The sequence below is a fragment of the Anticarsia gemmatalis genome, chromosome 14, assembly GCF_050436995.1.
Source record: "Anticarsia gemmatalis isolate Benzon Research Colony breed Stoneville strain chromosome 14, ilAntGemm2 primary, whole genome shotgun sequence".
Taxonomy (NCBI): domain Eukaryota; kingdom Metazoa; phylum Arthropoda; class Insecta; order Lepidoptera; family Erebidae; genus Anticarsia; species Anticarsia gemmatalis.
This window is the reverse complement of record NC_134758.1, coordinates 1545735-1559181: the sequence shown is the minus strand read 5'-3', so window position 1 is coordinate 1559181 and position 13447 is coordinate 1545735. Positions and strand designations below refer to the sequence as shown.

General features: G+C 36.2%; 2 protein-coding genes across 4 annotated transcripts in view; one reads left to right on the top strand and one right to left on the bottom strand.

Annotated features, from left to right (window-relative positions):
- Prp16 (ATP-dependent RNA helicase l(1)G0007) overlaps window positions 1–13447 on the bottom strand; it is a 146097-nt gene that overhangs the window by 2013 nt on the left and 130637 nt on the right. For both annotated transcript variants that reach the window (XR_012959753.1, XM_076122784.1), the window contains exons 13-20: window positions 5021–5104; window positions 4569–4719; window positions 3387–3484; window positions 2704–2931; window positions 2179–2350; window positions 1568–1709; window positions 771–931; window positions 2–242 (exon numbers count right to left, since the gene is read on the bottom strand). Coding sequence is in view for 1 of the 2 variants with exons in the window: in XM_076122784.1 (XP_075978899.1) it covers window positions 2–242; window positions 771–931; window positions 1568–1709; window positions 2179–2350; window positions 2704–2931; window positions 3387–3484; window positions 4569–4719; window positions 5021–5104 (1277 nt within the window). In the remaining variant the exon portion in view is untranslated. The remainder of the gene's footprint in view (window position 1; window positions 243–770; window positions 932–1567; window positions 1710–2178; window positions 2351–2703; window positions 2932–3386; window positions 3485–4568; window positions 4720–5020; window positions 5105–13447) is intronic.
- On the top strand, window positions 9826–12517 carry LOC142978366 (THAP domain-containing protein 1-like). 2 transcript variants are annotated; one of them, XM_076122786.1, is made up of 5 exons: window positions 9826–9914; window positions 10418–10589; window positions 11103–11292; window positions 11631–11702; window positions 11980–12517. In XM_076122786.1, exons 2-5 carry the CDS (start codon window positions 10510–10512, stop codon window positions 12199–12201), a joined length of 564 nt encoding a protein of 187 aa, XP_075978901.1. In that variant the 5' UTR covers window positions 9826–9914; window positions 10418–10509; the 3' UTR covers window positions 12202–12517. The 2 variants fall into 2 exon arrangements, with proteins under 2 accessions (XP_075978901.1, XP_075978900.1); XM_076122785.1 differs by lacking the exon at window positions 9826–9914 and having other exon boundaries at window positions 10179–10589.

Genomic DNA, 13447 nt, shown 5'->3' with positions numbered 1-13447 from the left:
CTTGCCAGTCTCCTTAACACTAAAGAACATAGGTCCGAGTTCAGCTAGCCAGCGTCCGTCGACGGCCGTCACGCAGTGCATGTACTCCTTCGTGGTCATCATCAGCTCGTGATACACCACGTAGTCGGGCGAGTTGCCGAGACCGAACAGAGCTGACGTCGGGTGAAGGTGGCAAGGCATGCCTGTTCGGCAGTTCACGTACTCGCCTATACCTTTGAGACGGGCTGCTTGCTGGAAGTACGCTGAAAGAGAATAGTTTTAATTGTATTTTTTGTGCATTACTCATGAGTAAATAAGTTCTGTTGGTTAAGGTTAAGAGCATAAATTATATTCATTATTGTCTCCTGCTGGACATCCCGTATTGAAGGGTTTTGAACTTGAGCTTCCCTTGCTGACCAAACGGGCATTAGGGACTTCGCATTTCTCCAAGAACTGTTAAAATTACCCTCTAGTGTACGCAAGTGATAAATTATTAATTTTTAGAACATAAACACACACAAAGAAGTCTTCCGAGGGATAGAATTTGAGGGGCTATCGCGTATGTCAGTTAGTAATTATTTGAAAGCCACTATGCTGTACATTCTTATTTTCTTCAAATTATAGTGTTTAACACTTTACGTCGAAGAACCAATGTTCTAAATAGTGGCCATTAATTTGACGTACACTAGTCGTCAACTGAGATACGTGATACGCATACTAGTTGAACTTTGTATCTGTTACTTGTATATTTGTAAAACGAAAACCTATATTAGTAACGTAATAACACTAACCGGAACAGATACACTTGCGCACAGTATCCCAGTCGGTCCCGCACGACACGAGCGGCAGGCGCTGTTGCTGCAGGATGTCCTTGAGCTGCTGCCGCACTTCGCGCACCTTGCGCATCGCCTTGCCGTGCACGAAGTGCTCCGTGCACCACTGACTTGAGTAACTGGGAACATTATCATTTTTATAGTTGACGTAGGTATAGGAATATTTCTTAAAATTTGTTAGTTAGGTAATGTTAATTAAGTACGGTTAGTAATTTTTTTTTTAACCCATTACTATCCCACTGCAGGGCAAGGGTCTCCTCCCGAACGAGGGGGAGGGGTTAGGCCTTGAGTCCACCACGCTCACGATGTTTTCCTTCACCGTTAGAGCAAGGGATAATTATTATTTCTAATACACATATAACTTCGAAAACTCATTGGTGTGTTGCCTTGGGTTCGAACCTGCAACCACTTGCGTGAGAGGTGCCGACTTAAAACACTCGGCTATCACTGCTTAATACATATAATTAACTTAATAAATATGTTAACTTTTGGATTTATCAGTGTGGTATTTGCTTACCAATTGAATGCAGGAATGATTAATGAGGCGCATTAAAAGTATCTAGTTTTAGCTGAAAAACTCTAAAGCAAATAAACATTTGTTTACTGACTAAACAGGAGTGAAGACTCTTCAATAAATCAGTAGCATATTCTAACATGTAACTATTTACTTTCTGTCAATTCTAAACATGTATGTTTCTAACATCCGATAAGATTTTACTAGAGAAGGAAAGGATTTTCATTGTTATTCGACTTACTTATTAGACTTCCACTGGTTATAAAGATGCAGCAATGTCAAATGATCAGACTCGGGCACTTGGAACTTCTCTTTGACGGAGTCGGCTTCCTCTTCACGACCTTGTGGACGGTAGAACACTGATGGTACTGACAACATTGACACTGGAACAAGATGATTGTTAGTTAAAAATTTATAAATAAACTAGAAGTCGCCCGCGACTTCGTCCGCGTGGAAACCCTTCCCGTGTAAATCCCGATCCCTCGGGAACTTCGGGATAAATAGTAGCCTATGTATTATTCTGGGTCTTCAGCTACCTACATACCAAATTTCATCGTAATCGATTCAGTAGTATTTGCGTGAAAGAGTAACAAACATCCATACATACATACATACTCACAAACTTTCGCATTTATAGTATTAGTAAGATTTAATCCATTTATGTCCCGCTACTGGGTAAGGGTCTCCTCCCAGAATGAGAGAAAACATTACAAATTAATTCAATGCGAGTTCCATAAAATTCTACCCTGTACCTATTAGGTTAGGCAGACCGGAGAACGCCCCTAGATACGGCTCCAACAAATTGCTTTTACTTGATCTATCCATAATGAAAATAATATATCAATAACTTACCAATAATAAGTACTTCGGCGCTACACCCCATTTCGGCTGACACTATCAGCATGTGACATTGTGGCGGGTCGAGAGGGAACTCCGCCATTTGTCGGCCCAGCGGTGTTAGTGCTCCTGTACCGTCTAACGCGCCTAAGATCCATAGCTGATACATCGAGTTGAGGATTGTGTCCTGTTAAAGAAAAAGAGAGTAAAGAAATTTAAACTTGAATTCCTGAAAAGCTTTTGACATGGTCGTGGCCATAGGTAATAATACTGCATAAGTTAATAATACTGTGAAATATGCATTGTTTACAGCGTTCTTATAGTCAGTCAAAATTCTGAGAAACCTATAATGTTTTGACAAAACTAAGATGATGTGAAAGCGTGAAAAGTTCCAATTTTTTTCTACAAACTTAATTTTTTTATTTTATTGATGCTGAAATCAGGATTTGGTTAAGAGAATAAACATAGTTTAAGTCACCGTCGGTGCAAAGTTCATCAACAAATCCACAGTATATTGCAATTTTCCATACTGTCTCTTACCTGTGGGGGTGGATCCATAAAGTGGAAAGCCAACAGATCCTCAACGCCTAAAGACTTGAGCAACAGCACGGTATTAGCGAGGTTAGTTCTCTGTATCTCAGGCACAGTTGAGGGCAACAACTCGTGCTGGAACTGACGCTGGGTGTAGAGGCAGAAAGCCTTGCCCGGACCTGTGCGACCGGCGCGGCCAGCTCGCTGTCTGGCGTTGGCTTGACTTACTGGGTAGATCTGAAATGGGATGATGGCTTTAGAACAGTTTATAGACTGTAGTAGAACGTTAGAAATATTAGAAAGCAGAAAGTAAATAAAACTCAAATGTGTTTAAAGTTTTTGACATTCCGTAAATTTTTATTAAACAAATTACGTTGGAAAAATTTTACGCTTTTTATTTTGAATTTTAATTTTAATTTCAGGATTTTTTTATTCACTCCTACTCACATTTTTTAGAGAATACCAATGTAGAACCACCACTTATGACAAGATCGTATACTTTCCTATCACATAACAAAAAAAATAAAACTTGTGAAGTTAGTAGTACAAAAACCATTCTTAAAGCAACTGCAATTTTTGACATTATAATAACTTTTAACAACCCGACGTCTATAAGTTCATGTAGCATTTTATCTAAATACAGAAACGATTCTTCTAACAATATTAATCACAATAATTATATATTTCTTTACCTGTAACGCGTCCATACCAATCCTAGGGTTGTACACCTTGAGCTTGCAGTAGCCGCTGTCGATAACGAATATGATACCGTCGACCGTCAGCGACGTCTCTGTACACAAACACACGTAAATCATTATGTATGTAAGTATTACACGGTTAACTCAAAGTCAACGAGTAATGAGCCTTTATAGAATTAATTTTGTATTTACTAACATGTTTACTTAATAGGTTCTAGTCTATAGGGTATTTGATAAATTAGGATCTACTGCTATACTAGCTCTCATAACACTAAAATTGTTTCACAAAATAAATCCAGCCAGTACTGATCCACTGCCGGTTAGAGTCTCTTCCCGGAATGAGTGAGGGAGTAAGGCCATAATTTTACCAATAACATTCAGTTGTTTTTGTTTGACTCGAATCGGACGCTGAATTATGACCAGAATATGTTATCAAGAAGTTAATCTAAACTAAATAATATGTATACTACTGCTTAGTATAACGACAGTATCTAGTTTGCTCAGGTATTTACAGTAAATGCACTCTACGATAACATTCGGAGTGAATTTATGTATACTGTAAAAGTTCATAAGATTCAGAAGACTCTTTCTAATAAGCATTTATTTTTATTAATTAAAAAACTATCGACTGGTAAGGTCATCAACCTACGTGGGAAAATAAAGCCTCCAAAGAGCACACAAGATCGGCGCTCCTACATTACGACCACAAACAGGCTGTTTGCCAATATGCTATTGATCGTCACCGCATTAATACACGAACGACATCGTGCGGTCACACATTGATACTTTATTACTGAAGCAATGTGTAGCAATTTTACGCTCAATTTAACTGATGGTTTGTGCTGTTTGGCGTTTTGATTATGTTTTCGTTTATTGACAAATTATTTAAGTTATAGGTTTGAAGGGGCATAGGTATTGTATGACCGAATTCACTTTTTGAAAGAAAAAAATTAATTTCAACTAGTAAATACTAATGTTACAAGTTTATAATAATAAATATCTTTATGGAATCTTTTGCTATACGTTTTGTAAATAAATACTTTGTAGCTGATATAATGTTGTCTACCTACTGCATTATTGTACTTCATTCTGTTTATACCTATTCACTCAATGTTAATAAGTATGTGAGTATGTGAAGTTAAAAGGCAAGTTGTCTTGAATTGCCGTATATCTTACCTGCAATGTTTGTAGCAACAATACATTTCCTCTGTCCGGGCGGTGCGCGCTGGAAGATCTTCGCTTGCAGATCAGCCGGTAACTGGGAGTATATCGGCAGTACCGTCAGTGGGGGAGCACTGTCCAGGTCTTCAAGACGTTCTGTTAGTACCTGTGGAAAAGAAATACAAGGTTTAAGTAGATTTTATTTGTGAAAGCCGAACCAAAATAGCTATTGATGTCTATAATTAAGATTTAAACCAAAGTTATCATTTGCAGTTCAAATGTAACTTTCTTGATTTCCAACTTGTTTATGCCTGTGGACGCGTAGGCTTTGTCTTGGGGCATAACCTATGCTTCTAGTTTCTACCAAGTTTTATCTAAATTGGTAAATTAATAGCTGTTTTGACGTGAGAAGGACACCAAAAACGTATATCGAATATTGAAGAATCAAGAATGTTCCTTTTACATACCTCGCAAGTAACCTCAATGTCTTCCTGACCAGGCATGAAGATGAGTATGTCTCCTTCTTCAGGCTGCAAGTGAATTTGTAGTGCCTGGAACAAAACAACACATTATTAAAATAGCTAGAAACACATTTAGTCTTTATCCTCTACAACTAACCCCCGGTTTCTGATGTAGTTTATATATTCAATGGCGTTTAAACTCATATAAAAAAACAGTTTGAATAGATTAACTACGACAGAAACTGGGGGTAATCAAACATTTTTCAAGTTACCCAATTTTTTGTTATCAGACTAAAAATATGGGTACTGCAAAAAAAAATGGGTAATTACGAGTTCCAGTATCTAAATACTTGCGACGTCATTGTGTTTTAAATATAGCGGTTATTTGCGTCACAGTATAAATCTCTTTACGACTTCCTTTGTGACGAAATGTAATAAGGTTTTGAGGAAAATCTCTCGGGAAATGAGGGGGCTACGGAAAAAGAGTTTCCCTTACGTCACAACTTGTTATTGTTTAAATTATATAATGTTTCCTGTGCAACAGTGAGAGAAGAAAATTAAGTTTAGAAAAGATTGACTAACTCTATATTGTTGTTAAAAATATTGTATTTCTTAAACATATTCCCTTGTTTATCTTTTGGTTTGTTCGCGCTAAATGTTTATTATTAAGATACGGGACTGTGATATAAAGTTCCCATTTCTATTTTAGTAGGTTTCGTTTAGGTTCTCCTTGCACAAAAAATTGAAATAAAATAATCTACGAAAGGTATAAATGAGATATTAACTTTCCGTTTTGCTGTTAAACTGCAGATAAAATTATAATCTGAAATGGAGATAGTGTGGATAGAGCCTCGAGGGTATAATTGGCTAACACCGAAAACAGTTTATTTTACATTTAAGATCGCCTTAGACTCTTTATTACTATAATACTACATTCAATACGAACGGATTTTCAAGTTCTTACAGTGAGTATTAACAAGGGATGTCATGCATCTTACCGGAATTTGAAGATAGAAAGATTGGCTCGAAAACTTAATCATAATCATATTTATTACTTTTAAATTTTCCTAAAAATTAAATAGGTACGTAACCGAAACTATACGAAAGTAACGGATAATCTTATGCATAACAACGAATCGCCAAAATTGTTGCAAGCTGCAAAACTTAAGAACGCCCGAAAAATTCGACTTGTTGTTTTTGTAAAATTGATTTCAAGACACGGGTAAGGTTTTAACTGAGAGAAAAAACAAACAAAATTATGTAAAGAAAATTCGTAAGCGCAGCTGCACAAGTCAGCTATTCAGAAATAATTTGATGTGTGTAACTGTATTCGAAATGGATATACTATACTGTTATTCATATTATCTAAAGTTCGATTTCAAAATTTTACAATATCCATAGCATCCCTATTACTAACGTAGAGTTAAATTAAAGTCACACTCTCCATAATCCGATAAGCGTCGAGCGGCGTCGGATTATAATTCAAAGCAAATGTTTTGAATGATAACGTTATCATTCACGACTTTCAAACGTGACAACGAGCAACAGGTAGGGAAATGATTAAAGAATTAATATAATCAGAAATGGCGCCGATGATGTAGCAAGATGTCGTGAATGCACGTTAAGTCAAAGTCAAATAGGATATGAATATAAATAATCCATTATTGATATCACAGCTGCATTCATTTTTAATAGCACATCGCAGTGCAAAAAAGGAATAATAAGTATTCTTTTCAATTCCGCACTCGGCCAGCGTGGTGGACTCACGGCCTAACCCCTTCCTTATTTAGGAAAGGATCCTTGCCCAGCAGTGGAACAGTAATGGATTAGAATAAAATCTTTTTTTTTTCACATACGATATGTATCTACTTTTGGTGAATTGGTTTGCTCTATGCTGCATGGGCCCGTTGCCCTTAGATCATAGCTGTATTGTGATGTCTATTTCATAGACGTCACATATCTGGAATTCTACTGAGTGATTCCCAAATAGAGCATATATATATACTAAACGAATAGAGAGTTTATAATTTGAAAATTATAGTACTTAGTAAATTAACTTTTAAGAGCACGTCAGCCATTTGTCTACAAAATGTGACAGTTTTCTTATGATTTCTCCAATTTCTCATGCTTACAATATAATGCAGAAGCATTATCATAATCCTGAATATAATGCATTAAATGACTTTAAAACCTTTAAGTCAATTCGACAAAGTCCTTTATCCTAATGCGATGTCCTTCTATCTTATCATAAATGTTATTATAGTGACGTAATGTATGACGTATGGAATGCAATTGTAACGCATTGTCTCTAATATTTGATTATGATAACTTATCTAAATAGAACATACGTAATGTACTTGTAGTTTTGCGTATTGTTATATTTGGGTTTAGTTCTAAGTAAGGTTTTGTCAATCTATACTAATATTATAAAGCTGAAGAGTTTGTTTGTTTGTTTGTTTGTTTGTTTGAACGCGCTAATCTCAGGAACAACTGGTCCAATTTAAAAAAATCTTTCAGTGTTAGATAGAACATTTATCGAGGAAGGCTATATATCATCACGGTATGACCAATAGGAGCAGAGTAGCAATAAAAAATGTTACAAAAACGGGGAAAATTTTGACCCGTTCTCTTATGTGACGCAAGCGAAGTTGCGCGGGTCAGCTAGTACCTTTATAAGAATGATTATCCTTATGATTTATATATGTATAACCCATTCAACTATTGCGCTGTAGTCCTTTTAAACACCATCAACATTTTAATCGACCTCTGGTCACGCAATTCGACTGTTGTTTTAATTATAGCGATTACAGTTTTTAATTTATTTCGTTACTTGATTTATAAGAGAACATTAAAATAAAAAATATATAAAAGATAGCTGACCCGCGCAACTTCGCTTGCGTCACATAAGAGAATCATAATCCCCGTTTTTGTAACATTTTTCACTGGTACTCTGCGCCTATTGGTCGTAGCGTGATGATATATAGCCTAAAGCCTTGCTCGTTAAATGTTCTATCTAACACTGAAATAATTTTTCAAATCGGACCAGTAGTTCCCGAGATTAGCGCGTTCAAACAAACAAACAAACAAACAAACTCTTCAGCTTTATAATATTAGTATAGATATAAAAGATATCGGTTGTAAAAGTACTGTAGCTTACAGAAAAAAAATACTTTTCAACTACTCCCCAAAAAGAAAGATAAGTCTACGGCGTTAAATAGCGTAAACGTTTTCTATCCATTCAGGAATTAATGCAACGATCTATCAGTAAACGTCATCACATTTTCTCCTGTCACAACACAAGCAGATAAGTATCTTCTACCCGTACATTTATCTCGTTAGTAATCATCATTACTCATAGAAATACTACTCATCCTCATATATCATCATATTGAGAACATTAGAACGTTTCACAAAACCATACCAACATTATAAATAGGTGAGTTTGTGTGTGATTTATTGATGGCACCAAGTGGCGTTCATTAAAACCTGCTATCGAGAAATTGTATGCAGAACCATGACTCTTCTCATAAGGTTATACCCCTTTTTCGAGTTAGCGGAAGATTCAGTGATTGTAACGATAATCATTAGTGTTAATATTTGACCTAATACAAACGTAGAAATGATTTGATTTTGATTTGGATTTCTTGACAAATAAATTTATGCGAGTGCTTGAATCGTTATTTTAAAACTTTGTACTGTTTGTTTAATATCTACTATAATAAAATATGATAATGCGAATCGGGATCATGCATTTCGTAGTTGTCGATCACGACTGGTATAATTTGGTCATATTATTGCATGTCAATATAAATGACTAATATATTTAATAATAACTACATTTTTATTAAAATAAAAAAAACCGATTGTACTTTTACAAGTTTGCACTTAAAGTACAATAGACCCGAAACAGCTATTTTTGGATCGCAGAAGTACATATTGGTCTCGTTTGGGAATCGAACTTACGTCCTCCAGATATGCAGTGATAATGGCGGGACGACCGCCTTAACTACTGTAACACAAAGGATGTACAGAATGAGACGTGAAAGATAACAATAAAATAAATACGCATAAATCTTACAAACTATCGCATTTACAATACTAATAGAAAAATATATGATTTTTCTATACCTCAAGAAATCATTGGAAATTTTACAGAAACGAAGTCGGCAACTGTATCTAGTAGCCACATAAGTTCAATCATAGAGCAAAAGCTTTCTAATTGCGATAATGGAGTGATGCCATTTAGTAAATGGGATAGCAGCGGGTCAATGCACTTGTATACCGTTGAGATTCTATGTTTGTTATTGTACGTGGCTTATTGCAATTTTAGTAAGTAGTTTTGTACATAGACGTTAATGTTAAGTGTACACTCGTCATTAAAGAAGACAGTCTGATAGAGTATAAAGAAGTCAGCATTGAAGCGACCCTTATAGCAAACTGCGCTCATCGATGGCCCTTGAAGCAGACATTCCGTAGTGCTGCTTGGTGGTTTTTCAACTTAGCGTCTCTATGATTGGGAGGACACGATAATAAAAAGCTCCAGTGGTTTTAAACATTAACTGCGAAACGTGAGTTACACTCCCTATACCTTCTGCCTTCTGCCTACATCTTCCGTTAAAACATCCGCAAATTTGGTTTTCTTATATTGTATTCAAACAATTAAAGGTCTCAGTTCAGCCAAAGATGTGCAGCACTTATTTGAAAACATTCAGAGAGAGTAACTGATCTCACACAAACGATAAACAAACCACGTTTTTAAAACATTACAGGTGGAAACTCGTTTAAATTGGTGGCAACACCGAGTGAAGTTACAGGTGATTGATGACGTAGTAGAGGCTGAGGTACCGGACAAAATGGCGGCGCCACTATAAACACTAAAACAACGGAAGAGACTCGTACGGTTAATACCTTAATAATTTATATCTACGGTTTATTTAAATCAGTGATTGTATAGAAAAGTTTCGTTAACTTAAGCTACACTTGCACTGCGTCGGTATCCGAGAATACGGAATATAAGGATTTGTTGATTTGTATTTATTTATATGGAAATGTGTGCATTGTATCAGCATCTAATATAGAAATTAATATGAAATAACAAATCCTTACGGCCCGTACGCTCTCATTACGACGCAGTGGGTGCCTAGCTTTAGGCTTATTCTTCCCACGCTATCGTCGGTGGTGTACGTCGGCCGAACGTACGAACATACACGATGTTATGACGCTTACGTGCGCGGTAGATTTTTCTATGTAATACGCAACTGAAAGTGCACTCGACAAATGTACGCGACCGATTTCAGCGGAGCGTATAGGAAAGCCTTAGATAAAGTTTAATATACAATCATTATCATACAAAATGTAGTGGCAGAACATAATCTATGTTTGTGTTTGTTTGTATGTTTGTAGCCGCCCTGTATAGTGCCGTGTACACATCTGTAGATTACTGCGCGCGCAGCGTTCGCTCCTCCCGTCAGTGCCATACGCGCCGCACCGGCAAAATGGTGACTTGCAGTATATTAAATTGCAAGAATAGCTCTGTTAACTGCAGCACTGCAAGTAATGGAGTGACATTTCACCAGTAAGTATAATACTGATTGAATGACATCTTTAAATGTGTAGGGCAGTAGGGCTGTAATGGATGAGAGCGAAGGAACGGCTCAAGTGGAGTACCGAGAGGGAGGTCTATCCTCAAGCAAAGAAGTTGGATGAATAAATAAATAGGAGTGAAATAAAGTCAAATATGTATTCTTAAACAGTCTTTGTGTTTAGAAACACTACTGTTTGTTGTCTTTTGATAACCATAGGCGCGAAAGTTTGGTTATATTTTCTACAAAACTCGGGGATGGAACGCAACCTATTTGCAACAATCAATATCGTCTCGTTTCCGTGGAAGCCGAGGGCGGGCGAACTGACCGCAGTGACGTACAGTCTTTGTATCGATATTTTATCTAAAAAAAATATATTTTGCGTATGAATGAGTATAAATGATGAAAAACAAGTTTGTACGGGTCGTAGCAAGAGGCGTTCTTTGATCTCTTCATTTAGGAACAAAATTTTAAGTATGTAACGTATTTGTACGCTTTTCTTACAGCTTCCCACGCGATCCAAAAATGAGAGAAAAATGGATCGCCGCTACGGGAAAAAAAGATTGGGTACCATCAAACTACAACAGAGTCTGTTCGCATCATTTCAAAAGTGATTTGTTTGAAATAAAATCAAATAGACGACATTTGTTCATACATGCTGTGCCTACAATCGACATATGGCAGAAGGTTGAAAAGGTAAGGGTACCAATTGTTTATTAACTATATAGCAATGCTGATCTTCATTGCTCTGCTCACGTCGATACCAATACACTGTTTCTTTAGCTTTCACGGCTACACTACTAAATTGATAGCGATGAAATTCAACTAGAAGATACGTGAAACATTATTTTAACCAAATTACATGGGTTCACCTAATAACAATAAATGCAATAATATGCATGTAGTACTTACGCAAATACATTTTTAATAACATCCTGTCTGTGTTTGTAGGATATGCAGTTCCGAAGACATTTTAGGTCCCATATAGTAGGGTTTCTTTTACTGTTTATTTTACGAATAAACCCTTTTTGCAGCTACCAGATGACCCGGAGACATCTAAATCAACTGCTTTGCTCAGTAAACCTGAACCTGAACAGAAGGATCAGGTAAGTGCTTCTTTTAAATATATGTTTACTTTCCCACTGCTGGGCAAGAATCTCCTCTAGAAAGAATAGAGGAGCTTGTTCTTGGGTCGAAAACGCTGGCTAAGCGGCCAACTTTGCATACCTTCAAATACTGATTACCTTAACAAAAATAACTAAGGTATGCAAGTTTTAATCGCAATGTTTCGATCCATTTCGTTAGAACAAGTGATCTTTCTACTATTTTATTCGATTATAGATAATAATTAGATACAAATGTAAATTAATTTGACGCCTTTAGCCCGCAGATGACCAGCAACCATCAAATTCTTCAAACGAACCGGATCAATCAGATAAAAATAAAGGAAACAAATTATACGCAGAGGTGCTGAAAAACCGCAAGATTATAAAACAGCAGCGAACGAGAATAAAGACATTACAATGTACGATGAGACGATATCGGAAGAAAATTGAACAACTTATTGATATCATTCACATGTTGGAGAATAAATACGGTATTTAGAATACTTTACATACTTCTCTGTAAAGTACTTTTTATTTTTTTCTTCTGACTGTTTAAACAGCTGCGAAGAAGGCCAAAATATAAACGAGAGATGAAAAGACTGTTTGCGGATGATGGCTGATTATTTTCGATTGATTTGATTTTTTTAAATAATATCCAGGGACTAACATGGCCAAGGAAACTAAGGAATTAAAATAATACCTTGTATTGTCCGTCGTTCCGGCGCAAGTATCACCAGTTGTGGTCGCAAATTGGTTAATATTTTGTGATTTCTTTATTATATTTAAAACATCTAATCTATATAATAAATGTGAAATATAAAAATAATAATAAAACAGTCTGTATACGCAAAACTAGTTTTAATCTTTCTACCAAAACGAGAGCCACAGTTACGATGACACTACAATTGCCATCCAATAGTTTTACATTATTGAGTTTCAAATTAAATTGCCTCAGCAAACATAATTAACTCGGAAACGATTCGTAACCGTATCAACTCAAGTAATAGTATTTGTCGTATGAAGCATCCTACTGAAAAGCACACTATTCGGCATCGTCACGTAAAGATGACTTACTACATTTCCGCGCGTATATGTACTTCTTTTTCAGCATATGACAGCTTTTCCTGCACCTTTACACGTTTTCTAATTTCACTTTGAAATTTTGGAAGTTTATCGATACTTGTGTTACTTCACTATTCTTGTGCGAGAGCGAGCTGGCGATATAATTGTTTGCTGTTTCTACTCGTACATCGTACGCTCGTAGTGTGAAATAAGCTGCGCACTGGCGAATACGTTCCGACAAAGAGCGAAACACGACAATTGCTTTTATAAAGTTTCTGTACTTTAGTTAAAGTTTTAAATAAAGATTGAAATTGTTTTCATTTTTATTTAAATTAATTCTAAACTAAGATTGTACTTAAACGTGGTGTATATGGCTTTTGGTATTTTTTTTAACATAATAATATTTGCGCTGATGAATAACATTTAGCAAGGTTATGGACTATATTCTGAGGAAAGACGAACTTTTACGCATAGGGAGAAGCGGTTTGTGCCGCCGGCACCAGCTTGTACTTATATTGCATTAAAGGAGGTGATAGAAGACAATATAGGAATTCACTCAGAAAAGGATAGCTTTCGCAAAAAGTCACACGGATATTACTGTCTGTAATATTTCTGTCTGGTAATCGAACCCATGACACCCTGCACAATAGATGTTGCAAATGAACCCTTGAACTCTCCTAGTA

Coding starts and splice junctions, on each gene's coding strand:
- LOC142978366 (XM_076122785.1), top strand. CDS start 10,390: ATGTTTGTGTTTGTTTGTATGTTTGTAGCCGCCCTGTATAGTGCCGTG. Junction 10,590..11,102: donor AATGGAGTGACATTTCACCA/GTAAGTATAATA, acceptor CTTTTCTTACAG/CTTCCCACGCGATCCAAAAA. Junction 11,703..11,979: donor AACCTGAACAGAAGGATCAG/GTAAGTGCTTCT, acceptor TGACGCCTTTAG/CCCGCAGATGACCAGCAACC.